At 56.2% G+C, this 12,655-nt stretch overlaps 1 protein-coding gene and 1 non-coding gene across 4 annotated transcripts; one reads left to right on the forward strand and one right to left on the reverse strand.

Moving 5' to 3' along the window:
• Positions 1-3: 3 nt before the first annotated feature.
• ILVBL (ilvB acetolactate synthase like) lies at positions 4-10,050 on the reverse strand. Of its 3 annotated transcripts, none has more exons than XM_049640073.1 (16): positions 9,908-10,050; positions 9,227-9,371; positions 7,886-8,087; positions 7,636-7,763; positions 7,409-7,547; positions 7,204-7,315; positions 4,450-4,549; positions 4,211-4,308; positions 3,957-4,093; positions 2,573-2,707; positions 1,425-1,539; positions 1,163-1,332; positions 1,016-1,086; positions 865-936; positions 596-701; positions 4-465 (listed from the first exon to the last, which is right to left on the reverse strand). In XM_049640073.1, the coding sequence occupies exons 1-16, from the start codon at positions 9,946-9,948 to the stop codon at positions 290-292; spliced, it is 1,947 nt and encodes a 648-aa protein (XP_049496030.1). In that variant the 5' UTR covers positions 9,949-10,050; the 3' UTR covers positions 4-289. The 3 variants fall into 3 exon arrangements, with proteins under 3 accessions (XP_049496030.1, XP_049496032.1, XP_049496031.1); XM_049640075.1 differs by having other exon boundaries at positions 9,904-10,043; XM_049640074.1 differs by having other exon boundaries at positions 9,641-10,043.
• Positions 10,051-10,698: 648 nt separating this feature from the next.
• Positions 10,699-10,886, forward strand: LOC125931180 (U2 spliceosomal RNA). Its single transcript, XR_007460430.1, has one exon. It is a non-coding gene; the product is annotated as a U2 spliceosomal RNA (small nuclear RNA).
• Positions 10,887-12,655: the final 1,769 nt, after the last annotated feature.

Raw genomic sequence — 12,655 nt, forward strand, 5'->3', positions numbered from 1 at the left:
GGATGAGTACTTGGGCCCACACGGACCAGAGGTGGTTTATTAAGCGTGGAAGAGAGGAAGGGAGAAAAGGGCAGTTGTTCCCCGCACAGAAAAAAAGCCCAGGAGCTCCCGGGTGCTGCCACGGAGCTTCTCTGAGCTCTGACCCCTGCAGCCCCACCCTGTCTTCTTGGAGGGTTGTGGAGTCAGTGGACCTGATGGGCCAGGTCCAGGTAGGCAAGGATGAGGCTCTCAACCAGCTAGGTACAGTCCAGGGGTGGGAAGGGAGCCAAGGGTACTGACCCATAAGGCCCTACACAGCAATGGAGCCATCTCGGAAGTCTGTCCTCCCAATGAGGATGTTGACCACAACCGGGTGTCCGTCTCGGCACTGCTGTTGAGCGTCACGAAGCACCTCGACCACCTGATCTTTCTCCCGCGAGAGCAGCAAGCCCTGGGCCCCAAGTCCCATGGCTGCCTTGTGATAATCTGAAAGGAGAAGTCCAGTCAGATGGTGGCAGGGACCCAGCCCGCCATGCAGTCAGCCCAGGAGAGGAACGCATGCCCATCCGGGCCTGAAACAGCCTCCCCCCGTCTCCAGCCTGCCCAGGCCCCTCACCGGTGTAAGCCAGGCCACAGGCCACATTGCTGCCCAGACAGGGCACCTGCTCCCGAGAGATCTGGGTCCAGCCAGCATCATTCCCCACCAAGGCAATCACTGGGATCTGCAGGGAGAGGGCGAGGCCAGCCCACAGCCTTCAGTTTCAAGGCTTGGCCAACCAGAGGGCAAAGAGAGGGACAGGCAGAAGCAGCTCCCTCCCTATCCCGGCCCATCCTGACAGCTCCCACGACTCCAAGCCCTCAGCGTCCCTCGGGCAGCCCAGTCACCTTGTGTCTCACAAAGGTGTCAAATTCAATGAGGCTATAGCCAAAGGCTCCATCTCCAAACAGGCACCACACCTGAGCAGGGAACAAGGCTGCTTGAGTACCTCACTACCCAGGACATGGCAAGCCTCCTGCCTCCAGCACCCTGACTCACCTCAGCATCTGGCCGGCACAGTTTGGCCCCGAGTGCAAATCCTGCACCAACCCCCAGAGTCCCAAAGGCCCCTAGGGAAACCAAGAGCACGTGGGTAGAAAGGGGCCTGGACCGTACAAGCCGTCCCAGGCAGAGGCCCTTCCTTACCAGGATCGAGCCAGCGCAGGGGGCCGCGGGGTTGCACCAGGTGGGCAGCAGTGCCCACAAAGTCTCCACCGTCGACCACCAGAATCGTGTTGTCAGGCAGAATCTCCTCCACAAGCTGCAATACCCGCACCGGGTTCAGGTGCTGGCCTACAGGCGTCAATGCCTTCTCCCTGCCAGACAGAGGTGCACATCAGCAGGGCCAGCAGGAGAGCCTGCCAGGAACCGCCCCCCCCCCACCGTGTCCACCGCACCCGGCCCCCACCGGAAGGTCTGCTCCTTCTGCCGGTCAGCTTGCCGAAGCTCCTCTGCCCAGTCTGAGGCCCACGTCTGGCCCTTCAGGCCCTCCGCCAGCGTCACCACAAAGGAGCCCACGTCTCCTAGGGAAGGAAGAGAAAACAGCTGCAGGGAAGTGGCCTCCTGCCCTCCCAGCACCAAAGGCCCGAGGACAGCAGGAATCCAATAGCAACAGGAGGCAATAGCAGGAGGCAAGGTGCCAGGCCAGGGATGTTCCTAGAGCAGAAAAGGCAAAACACCCCCCACAGTCTGCCAGAAGCAGGTCGGGGCAGCCAAGGCCAGAGAAATGAAGGTTTAGGGAGCACTAAGTGGGTTAGAAACCCAGGCAGCCTCGTCGCCTGCCTCCTCCTCCTCACACCCTAGATCAGGCAGTGCTGTGAATTCTGCCTCTAAAACACATCACGAAAAGCACCTCCATCAGCCAAGCACGCTGCTTTTGAAGTGACCGATAAACAGGCCGGTGATATATACACTTTCCATCATCTCCGTCTTCGAAGTGATCCCACAGAGGCTCAGAGAAGCCGAGTCTCTCATCCCGGTCCATCCACGCTCCAGGCCTCGTCCTTTCTGCCCTGGCCTGGTTTAACGGGCCCCTGGCCTCCACCTCGCTGGCCCCCTCCAACTCGCTGCCCACCAGCTGCTACAGTAGACCTTCCCGAGCTTGAATGCAACAGTGCCACTCCTCTGCTTGACAGGAGAGCTCCGTGTAGCCTATGCTGCAGCACAATGTCCTTGGGACGATGGGCAGAAGCAGAGCACAAAAAGGCTGTGGGAGCGGACTGAACAGGGAAGGTAGGACAGGACAACAGAAGCCTCGGAGGCCAAGGAGGTAGGTCTCTGTCCTCCGGGCAGCAGGCAACATGGGAGGATTTGCAGCCAGGGGCGGGATCACATGCATGTTATTCCCAGGCCTCCCCTCGTACGCACACCCCACTATCTGTTCATCCAGAAGCACCCATCAGTCTGAGAGCCACAGGTATGTCTCCAGCTGACCGGATGCCCGCCAGGGCAGGGTTCAGGCCTTGCTCACAAGCACCCAGCTCAAGCCAGCTGCAGCAGAAGCCAAGAGAAGGACCAGGAAGAGCATGTGTGTGTGAGGGGGTACAGGGCGCTCACCCTGCACGGCTTCCTGGGGCTTCCAGAACATGTCTGAGTTCATCAACATCTCTTTCCGGTTACGGTTGACGATGATGATCTTGCTGCTGCGGCTGAGGACACGGCCGTAAGACAGGCGGAAGTCGCACACGATTCCTGGCGTGGGAAGCGGGGTCTCAGCGGCTGGAGGGCCAGTGTTCCCACTACCTTCCTTCACCCACCATGGCAGAGTAGATGCAAAAGTGACCCCCATTCTTCCTTTCTCCCTGTGCCAGTGCCGGCCGCAATGACTTCACATCTCCCCACCCCTTGAATCTGGGCTGGCCTCGGCACATGCTTTGGTCAACAGGCTGTGGCAGAATGACGGCAGGCACTCCTGAGACCAGGCTTCAAGAAGCCTTGTGGCTGCCACTGTCTCTCTTTCTCTCTTAAAACACCTTGCTCTAACCCTCCTGCCTGTTCTCATCCTCCACCAAGTGAACAAGCCCAGGCTGGCCTGCTGGATGATGAGAAACCTGGAGGAAGAGGTAAGGAGGAGTCAGAGAAGTCAATTAGCCCAGCGGAGGCCATGTGAGCCCAGCCTAAAGTCAGCCAAGCCCAAGGATATGCGCCTGCCCGCCCCGGATCAGCCCAGATGCCTTCTTGCCTTGCCAACTACAGACTCATAAAGGAGTCCCACCAACAGCAGAAAAACTACCGCCTAACCTATAGGTGGAGCTTGAGAAATAAGTGCCTTTTTTCAATGTTTGTTTATTTTTGAAAGAGAGAGAGTGCGGGGGAGGGGCAGAGAGAGACAGGGTGACAGAGGATCCAAAGCGCATGCTCCTGGCTCTGAGAGCAGAAAACCCGCCGCGGGGTTCAACCTCACAGATGGTGAGATCACGACCTGAGCCGAAGTCCTACACTTAAACCCACTGAGCCACCCCGGCGCCCCCATAATAAGCGCGTTTTAAGTCACTGAGTTTGGGGATGGTCATCACACAACAGCGAACCGATACAACTATGACGCGGTGGCCAGGACTCCCCTTTACACGAAAATGCGCACGCCACACGCGCACATGCTGTGTCCATCCTGCACAGAGCACACACGTGCCAATGCTGAATGTGAACACTACAGGTGCCCACTGTCTGTGCCTCTTCCTCCGTGCAGGGCTGAGCCACGCGGCCTGACTGCGAGCTTGCTAGAACTTCCCTGGCTGGATTTCAAGTACACGGCTGTCCAAACCCGGGCAAGGGGCAAGGGGCAAGGGGCGGGCCCAAGGTAAGAGGGTGAGTGCTAACGAGGGTAGGGTGCCAGTTAAGTACCTGACTACGAGGGGCAGGGCCACAGGGGGAGCGGGGAGAGGAGCAGGGGCGGGGCCTGCAGGGAGGGAAAGGGGAGAGGGCAGAGGAGGCCGAGGCCCACCTGCCAGGAGGACCACGTCTGCTTTCTTCAGAGCAGCGCTGCGGTTCTGCCGGATGTGGAGGGGGTGGTTGCGGCCCAGCAGTCCTCGTGCCATCCCTCCCAGGAAGCAGGGGATGCCAAGGGTCTCCACGGCAGTCCTGGGGGTCCAGGCAGAGCAGAGGGGAGTGTAGCCGAGGGCATGTCCCCACCCCACAAGGCATCCGGAGACCGGGGACCAGGGATATGACAGCAAGGGCAGGGCTGAGGGCTCTCACCGAAGTCTGTCAGCAGGTGTCGGGGGCAGCAGAGCCTGGCTCCCCAGCACAACAAGGGGCCTTTTGGCTCGGCTCAAGATTTCCACACAGCGCTGAACCTGGGATTAGAGACAGGGCTCAAAGAGCCAACCGTGTGAGTCACCATCAGCCCCCAAGATCCAGGCCCCACTACTGACTCAGAGAGAGGCCATCCTGCCAGGTGGGGTTCCTCAGGGAACCAGGGAAGAGAGGCGATTCACCTGCTGGGGGGATGCCTGCGGAATGTCCAGAGGCAGAGGCCCCTCAGGCCGAGGCTCCCAGGCTCCTGCAAAGAGGTTAGCCAGGTGATTCTCTAAGTACCTGCAAAGATGAGAGGAAGAGGCAGTTACCAGGATTAATGACTGGGGTTCTGGGAGTTGAAGGAGGCCAGGGTCGAGCCGGGAAGTGAGACAGGCACAGAAGTGGGTGAGCCACACCCCAGACAGACAAACCCCAGTGGCCGAGTCTCCAGCCACCTGTTGCCCCTCAGAAGCTTCTGGCGACCACCCAACCTGACACAGACCCTCAGAACCAAGTGACACAGGTGTGGAGTGCCAGGATCAGGCCCACAGCTGCAGAGTGAGACACACAAGGCTCCACGCTTCCTAGCTGTGCAACTGGGCAAGTGACTTAACTTTTCTGAGGTTCCTCCTCTGTAAAATGGAAAAGGGAATCTCTCTCCCAAGGTTCACTATCTATCCATTCAGGATATAAAGCACTTTGCAAAACACTCAATCAGGGAAGGCACTCAAGCCTCTTTCTCCGGCTTCCAACACCTCCTTCTGTCTCCTTACTCATTGGGTCATAGGGCCCTGACTTCCCATGTGGGCCTCCAGGGCCCTGGAGACACAGAGATAAATCTTGCCCAGCTCTGCATTCAAGGAACATCCAATCCAGCCAAGAACAAGACATGTGGGTGTCGGCAAAAAGGAGTCAGAACCAGAAGCTTCTGTTTCTCTTTTGAGGAGGAACCAAGAATACAGAGAATGAGAAGAGGCCAAGGAAGAAACCATGGTAAACCCCAACATAGAAAGAAAGGCAAAGGAAGAGCCAGCCCAAAGGGCTGAGTAGGGGCAGCCCAAGAGAGGAGAGGAGAATGGAAGGGGGGGAGGGGGGAGTCAGAACCAGGGAACAAACAGGCTGCTGTCACCGCCACAGAACAAAATTGCTTAAAAGTTCAGCCTACCTCGGGTGCCTGGGTGGCTTAGTCAGTTAAGTGTCCGACTCTTGATTTCGGCTCAGGTCATGATCTCACGGTTGATGAGATCAATCCCTGCATCAGGCTCTGTGCCGACACTGCGGAGCCTGCTTGGGATTCTCTGTCTCCCTCCCTCTCTGCCTCAACCCTGCATGCATGTGCTTCCTTGCTCTCTCACTCTCTCTCAAAATAAATAAATAAACTTTAACAAACAAATAAACAAACAAAATTCAGCCTACCTGGCATGGTCACCAGCCACTTCCTATCTGTTCAGGACCTCTGAATCCCCCTCTGTATTTGTGGTTCCCTAGCCAGGTTGGAGAAAGGATGGGAGACAGCTTGCCTTACACCTGAAAGGACACTGGACTCAACCCTATTCTTATCTAAGACAATGGCTAATTAGTCACTTCAGCATTTTACACTGTCGAAGCTATCTTGTTTTATTCTTCACAGAATCTTAGTCTAGAGAGAAAACCACGCTACACTTCATTTTACAGATAGGCAAGCTGCAGTCAAGAAAGGTTTAATCACAACAGGATCAAATTATGACGCTGTCCACCTTAAGCCTGCACAGTCCCCTATGTCAACTGTATTTCCATTAAACTGGCGGGGGGTGGGTGGGGAAGGCTTAATCACTTGCTCAAGGTTAACACAGCTAGTTACTGGCTCGGGATTCAGACCCATCTCTCTGAACTTTCATTTCATTCCCTGTAGATGGCACATAGCTTTGTGGATAAAGCATGGGAGGCTCCTCCAGGCTGAATCCTCGTGTGCCATTAACAAGCTGGATGACTTCCTGCCAGTCATTTACCCCCTTTGGGTCCCAGTTACCCACTCTATGAAATGGGTGTAGTAACACCTTACCCTCTTCACTCAGTGTTGTCATAAAAGATATGTGAATAAAGTTCTACCCCCCGAACTGGTCTTCAAGGGACTTCTCGAGTGCCCAGGGCACAGGGGCCTGTCTTGTTCGTGCCGGTCCTGGTACCTGGAACACTGTGGCACTCGCTAAATACATGGAAGGGGCATGGCAGGTAGAAGAGCAAGGACAGGCAAAGGGAAGGGACAGAGGGGAAGGAAGAGGAGAATCGACTCTCCTTCCTGTGCCGCTCCGGCCAGGCCCATCCCAGGGGTGGCCAAAACCAGATACCTCTGCTGGGGATGTGGCCCCACATGGAACCCCTTCCTATCCTCTCCACTGAAAGAAGTCCCCCCTCAACCTTGTAGCTCTTCCAGGAAAACCTTTAAGCTTATTCCTTATTCTGCATCCCATAGGTACCACTCAAAGCCAGGCCACCACTGCCTCTCATCCCAGGGCCGACAACCCCTCCTCCCTGCCTTCCCAGCTTCCACCCAAGCCCACAGTCCATTCCCCAGCAGCAGTCAGAGGGAACGTGATAAAAACCTGAATCGGGGTGTGCCACACCTCTGCTTTGGACCATATAATGCTTCTCGACGGATCTCAAAGTAAAAACAAAACCCCAGGTCCTCCCAACGGCCCCCGCTGGCCGCTCTGAGCTCAACCTCCGCCCCTCTCCCCTTTGCTCACCTGCTGCTGCCACAGAGGCTACTTTGCTTTCCCAACCCACCAAGTTCGCTCCTGCCTCAGAACCTCTGCATATGCTAGTCCCTCTACCTCCAATGCTCTTCCTATGGCTGGTTCCCCTCAGCTGGTATGCAAACCAATGAATGAGTCAAAGGAGAGACAGAGGCTGGCAGGAAGTTACAAAAGAGGGCAGGGGGCTGGAGAGGGCACGGTGGGGGTGAGGCAACTCACCAGGTGACCATTCGAGCCACGAGGCCCTTGGGCGGCTTGGCTGGCACCATCTCCTTCTGGACAATGAAGTAGGGGTACAGCACATCAACGGGAAGCTCCACAAACACTGGGCCTGTGGAGGGGCAGGGAGGATACTGAGCCTGCCATGCCTCCCTGGACCCAGACCTTAGGGCCTGACCACCGCCCAGCCCCACCCCCAACCTACCTGGGGTCCCCGACTGGGCAGCCACCATCGCAGCCCTCAGGGTGGGCACGATGTCCCGCACTCTCCGCACAGAAGCACAAAACTTGCACAGTGGCCTAAACAGGGCCATCTGATCAATGGCCTGGAGCGCACCCCGGTTCTGGTGGAAACAGAGGAGGCCAGAGAGTCAATACATGAGCCCTTTGAGGCTCCCCGGGACCCCCGCCATCCACCCAAGGGCAGGGCACCTGCAGCAGAGTGCTGGCGGCCCCACCCAGAAGCAGGACTGGAGACTGAGCTATCTGGGCGTTCTTCACTGCAGTCACCGTGTTGGTGAGGCCAGGGCCCGCTGTCACTGCTGCTACGCCCACGGTCCCTGAAATACAGAATCCATCACGGCCCTGCCCTCCCTCCCGGCCACCTCTGAAAAAACTCTGCCCTGCAAAGACTTCCCATCCCACTCTCACCAGCCCTCCACCCTCTCTGCTCTGCCCTCACCGGTCAGGCGGGCCACAGCATCAGCGGCAAAGACAGCTGTGACTTCGTGGCGTGTGTCCACCACGCGGATGCCCAACTTCTCACAAGCCACCAGTATGGGGGAAATGTGCCCGCCGACCAGGGTGAAGAGGAACCGCACGCCGTGGGCCCTCAGCACAGCTGCCACATTCTCCCCGCCATGCTGGATGCTCGCCTTGTCCACCTGGGCCCACGGAGGGAGAGAAGCACAATTACCAAGGACCAGGGCAAGAGCGCCAAGGCAGACAGGGAGAGGGCACTCTCACTCCCCCAGGAAGGAGGGCAGGACAGAGTCCGGGGTCAGAGGAACTTTGATATTGGTGAGGCACATATCATACTATACACAAGGCCCAGAGTAGGGCAGGCCGTCCTTTTACAGCTAAGGGAACCAAGACTTGCCCTGGCAAGATTCAAAGTCCCATAGAGCCAAGGCTCTTGAGCGCCCCCTTCTGTTACACTTCCTGTCTCCGGGGACAGTAGGCCAATGAGTGAGAGGAGAGGGAAAGTGGATCCCCAGAACCCAAAGTAGTTTGGCCAGGGGCCATCTGCTGGGACTCCAGAACTGCCTGCCCTCCAGGACCTAGTGGCAACTGTTGATCCCAGCCCGCTAGGCTTCCTCCCACTCACTGGGCAGGCCCCGCTGACAGGCTGCCAGCCACTAAGCACCTGGCAAGGGAGCGGCCTGCTGGCACAGAATATGCTGAGGCTTCTGAGCCTCGGCTTGTTCCCAGCCCCGCACACCAGAGGCCTTTGCCTTAAGTCTCCAGAAATCCTCAAGGCCAGTGACCTTGGGAGGGGAAGGGGTGGACTCCTGAGGGAGGAGCCAAGCAGCTCAGGGTGAGATCCGTGGGGTCAACTGTTCCCCAAAAGGCCACCTATGACAAGTTACCACACAAACTCTCTGAGCCTCAGTTTTCTCTTGTGGAAAATGAGTACAGAAACAAAAGCACCTCTAGGGGACGCGTTGAGAAGTACATGACATCTCTCACAGCTACCCCTTCTGGTGCTACCTTTGGCCCACTCTGATCACGTCGGGTTTAGGGAGCTGCGCTCAGTGAAAAGGGCTCTTGGCCTCTGGGGAAGGAGTAGGCGGGGCGCTGAGTACCCGGCAGCTACCGCCCGATTTATCTCTGCCTAGAGGCAAAGTCCAGGGACCTGTCTGCAGACTGCCGAACCGTTAAGGGCCGTAGACAGAATTTCCCAACCGAGCCCCCTAGATTAGTCGGGCCTCACTTTCTCCTGTAAAATAAGTGAGCTGGGAGTGCCAGGAGCTCCTTCCTTCTTTGGCTGCCCCCAGCCCGCCGCTGACCTATGCCCCCGCACCTTGTGCATCAACTGATAGAAGAGCCCCAGGCGGTGCGCGCAGCCCAGCAGGGCGGCCACTAGCGTCCCGCAGGCCAAGAGCAGGAAAGAGGGGAAGAAGCTCCCAGCAGGGGCGGCGGCCGTGAGGGTCTCCATGACTCGCCACCTGAAAGAGAAAGGACAGTGCCAGCAGCTAGGCGCAGCGATCTTTTCCGGAAGAAGGTTCCCCGGACACAAGGCTCCCCGGGCCACGCCTCTTCTCGCCAGTTTCGGCGCCGCCACGCCACCTACGCGGTTAGGCTCTGGGCGAGGCCACGCCTCTTGGGGGCCAGGCCACGCCTCCCGCGGCGCCAGCCCCCTTCCTTACGTCACCACCAGCACCAAAAATAGACCACCACAGGCAGTTTTGGCTTCAAAATAGTGCTTCACACTTACCTGTTTCTCAAAGAATAGATGGGAAGCCCCGCCTCTTTTACACCTGGGTCCAAATCTCAGTCCCAATGGTGAGCCCGCCCACCCCAAGTCTACGCCACCTAGAAGGACGAGGCCACGCCCCCAAGCTAGCGGGCGCGCCCATCCCTTAAAGCTAGACCTCTGCCCTCTGCGAGCGCCCGAGCCTGACAGCCGCCCCAGGCCGTGGGTCAAGGTCACATCGCAACAGGAGGCTTCTCTGACCCCCAGGATACTTCGGCCTTCACCTACGGGAAATGGCGCTGACTCCAGAGGAATTCGGTGCCCTTCATGTCACGTGACCCAAACGCGCAGCTTGAGGGGGCCGGGCTCCGAGCCTGCAGCCTTGTCCCTTTCTGTCACTTGGGTCTGCGGCGCCCCGTAGTCCGGCCTGAGACGCACGCGCAAAGCTGTAACCATGTTCTGGGTTACAAGCACCTCCTATAAAAGCCCCGTCCCTACAGGCCGCCTCAGCACAAGTCCTGCCCTCCCCCGCCTCTCATTGGCTCGCACTGCGGGCCTAACCCCCCTTTCTTTACATGAGACCACGCCCCTTGGCATTTTGTATAAGCCGCGACCGTGGGGAGCCGGCTTTCCACGGCCTTCCGTTGGCCCCCACGTTTCTGTCCGTAGTGTTCGGGCCTTCCAGCCAGCCAGCTTTCACACCAGCCGTGCCGAATGCCCCTCAGGTCGGCCAGACCGGGACGTCACACGTCGCTCCCCAGATCCACCGTCTGCAACCACATCCCAAACAAGCCCGCCCCTCGCCCTCGCACAGGCCCCGCCTCCCATCCCACCAGAACCCTGCAAGGGCAGAGCTTCGCCCCCTAGCTCGTAGGCTCGCCTCTGCGGTTGGCCCCACCCCCGCAGGCCCCGCCTTCTTTCCCAGACCTTGAGGAGTTTCTGCCCCCAGTGCAGGGGAGGAGAAGCTTCGACGCCGGTGGTCCTTGGCTCCAGCCATCTGGCCTCTAGAGAATGATCTCTCCACCAGCGAGGGGGAAGTAATTCTGGTACTGAGCACCCTGCTTCCTTCCAAAACAAATCTAGTTTCTCGGCCTTTTAGCTAAGATCAACTGTTGTAACTGTTGCCAGATTAATATCAGATACGTCCCCTATCCGAGGGTAATATATTAAATGGATTTTTGGAGCAGGGAGTTGGAATAGGAGCTTACTCCGCCCACTTCACCCATCCACGTGGTACTGCAGTACTTCCAGGAACACTGCACCCGCCTGTGGGGGGAGAAGATAAAGATTGTACCATTTTAACATTGGCCCTCATCCCTTGCCAACTTCAGGGATTTCCCTCTGAGGATTACACCCTGTTAATTATGTCTTATGTTGAAATCATTCCTACTTTTCATTTCACCCATTAAAAGAAAGAAAAGGAAACCCCTTTGCCCCACATTTTCCACTTACTACTGCCCCTTTGCACTTTTAAAAAATTTTTTTAATGTTTATTTATTTTTGAGACAGAGAGAGACAGAGTGGGAGTGGGAAAGGAGCAGAGAGAGAGGGAGATACAGAATCCCAAGCAGGCTCCAGGCTCTGAGCTGTCAGCACAGAGCCCAACACGGGGCTTGAACTCACAAACTGTGAGATCATGACCTGAGCTGAAATCGGATGCTTAACCCACTGAGCCACCAGGCGCCCCCCCCCTTTGCATTTCTTTTTAGCAAAATTCCTCCAGTGAGTTATCTACATCTGCTGTCTCCATAAGCCCTCCATCTATTCCCTCTTCAACCCACTCCAACCAGACTCCTCCCCACCACCCCATGAAAGCTATTCAGGAGTATTCCAAGAGTCTCCAAACCCCTCCCTCTCCCTCCTGTCTCTCATCTACCAGCTCAACCCCACTCTCCCTGCATACAATTAACAGGATAAAATACAAACTTCCTAGACAGGCCTTCCAGTGCAATTAAATTCCGAAAGCCAATAATGAAACAGTGATCATTTTTGTTAAGCACTTATTACATGTAAGGGCTTGTTCCATACTCTTCGCATTAACTCATTTAATCCTCACAACAGCCCTGTAACGTAGTTTATGTTATTAATCTCTCCATTTACAGGTGAGGAAACTGAAACGCAGAGAGGTTAAGGAACTTGCTCAAGGTCACACAGCTTGTAAGTGATAGAGGCACAATGTGAACTCCAGCCGTGCTGCCCGCAGACTGGGAGGACCTCAAGAACAGGTACTGTGCTTCAACCACATGGCTTCCCCATGCTTGTCACAGGGTATAGCATTTGGGGACCACCTAGACACCCTTGCACTTAACATTGGATTTAATTCTAAGTGAATTGGAAGGCCAGAGAGGATTTTGAACAGCCTAAGTCACACCAAACCTGCACACAATTTTTCAGAGGGGCTTTATTGGTAATAGCCAAAAGCTAGGAAAAAACCAAATGTCCCTTGTGAAAATCAGGAGAATGAAACCTCATTTAAAATGGAGCTGGGAGGCCAGAAGGGGAGCTCACACACCCTACCACTCACCATCAACTGTAAACTAAGCAGCGAGGGACTTACCTTGCAAGTCTTGAGAACAGATACCACTGAACTACTCCGGCAGAAGGAAGAAAGGTCTTTCTCCTCCCCCAGCAACAGCCCGACCAAGGAGAGACTGTGACCCCACAGCCATGAAAAAGCCACTATACTTTGAACTCCCAGTTTACTCCAATGGACTTTTGGTTTATAGCAGCTCCTCCCAACCCTCCCCTTTCCTCTCTAAAGAACTTTCCTTGCCTATGTGCCTCACACTTGCCTGTAGATTGTGGTGGCCTAGGTATCATGAATTGTAATTTTCTGGTCTTCCTGAATAAGCCCATTTTTGCTGATAAATAACCGACAGTTTTATTTTATTTTTTTAAGTGTATTCATTTATTTTGAGAGAGAAAGAGTGAGTGAGCAGGGGAGAGGCAGAGAGAGAGGGGAAGGGAGAGAATCCCAAGCAGGTTCCACACTGTCAGCGTGGAGCCCGAAATAGGGCTTGAACTCATGAAATGTGA

This window comes from Panthera uncia, chromosome A2 (genome assembly GCF_023721935.1).
Source record: "Panthera uncia isolate 11264 chromosome A2, Puncia_PCG_1.0, whole genome shotgun sequence".
In the NCBI taxonomy this organism is placed as follows: domain Eukaryota; kingdom Metazoa; phylum Chordata; class Mammalia; order Carnivora; family Felidae; genus Panthera; species Panthera uncia.

What these genes read in the sequence shown, in the direction of transcription:
- ILVBL (XM_049640073.1), bottom strand. Translation starts at nt 9,948, where the DNA reads ATGAAGGGCACCGAATTCCTCTGGAGTCAGCGCCATTTCCC. An exon ending in AGACGTGGTCCTCCTGGCAG is followed by an intron (nt 2,708 to 3,956) that starts GTGGGCCTCGGC and finishes TTCCCACGCCAG; the next exon opens with GAATCGTGTGCGACTTCCGC. An exon ending in CAGAAGGAGCAGACCTTCCG is followed by an intron (nt 1,333 to 1,424) that starts GTGGGGGCCGGG and finishes TCTGTCTGGCAG; the next exon opens with GGAGAAGGCATTGACGCCTG.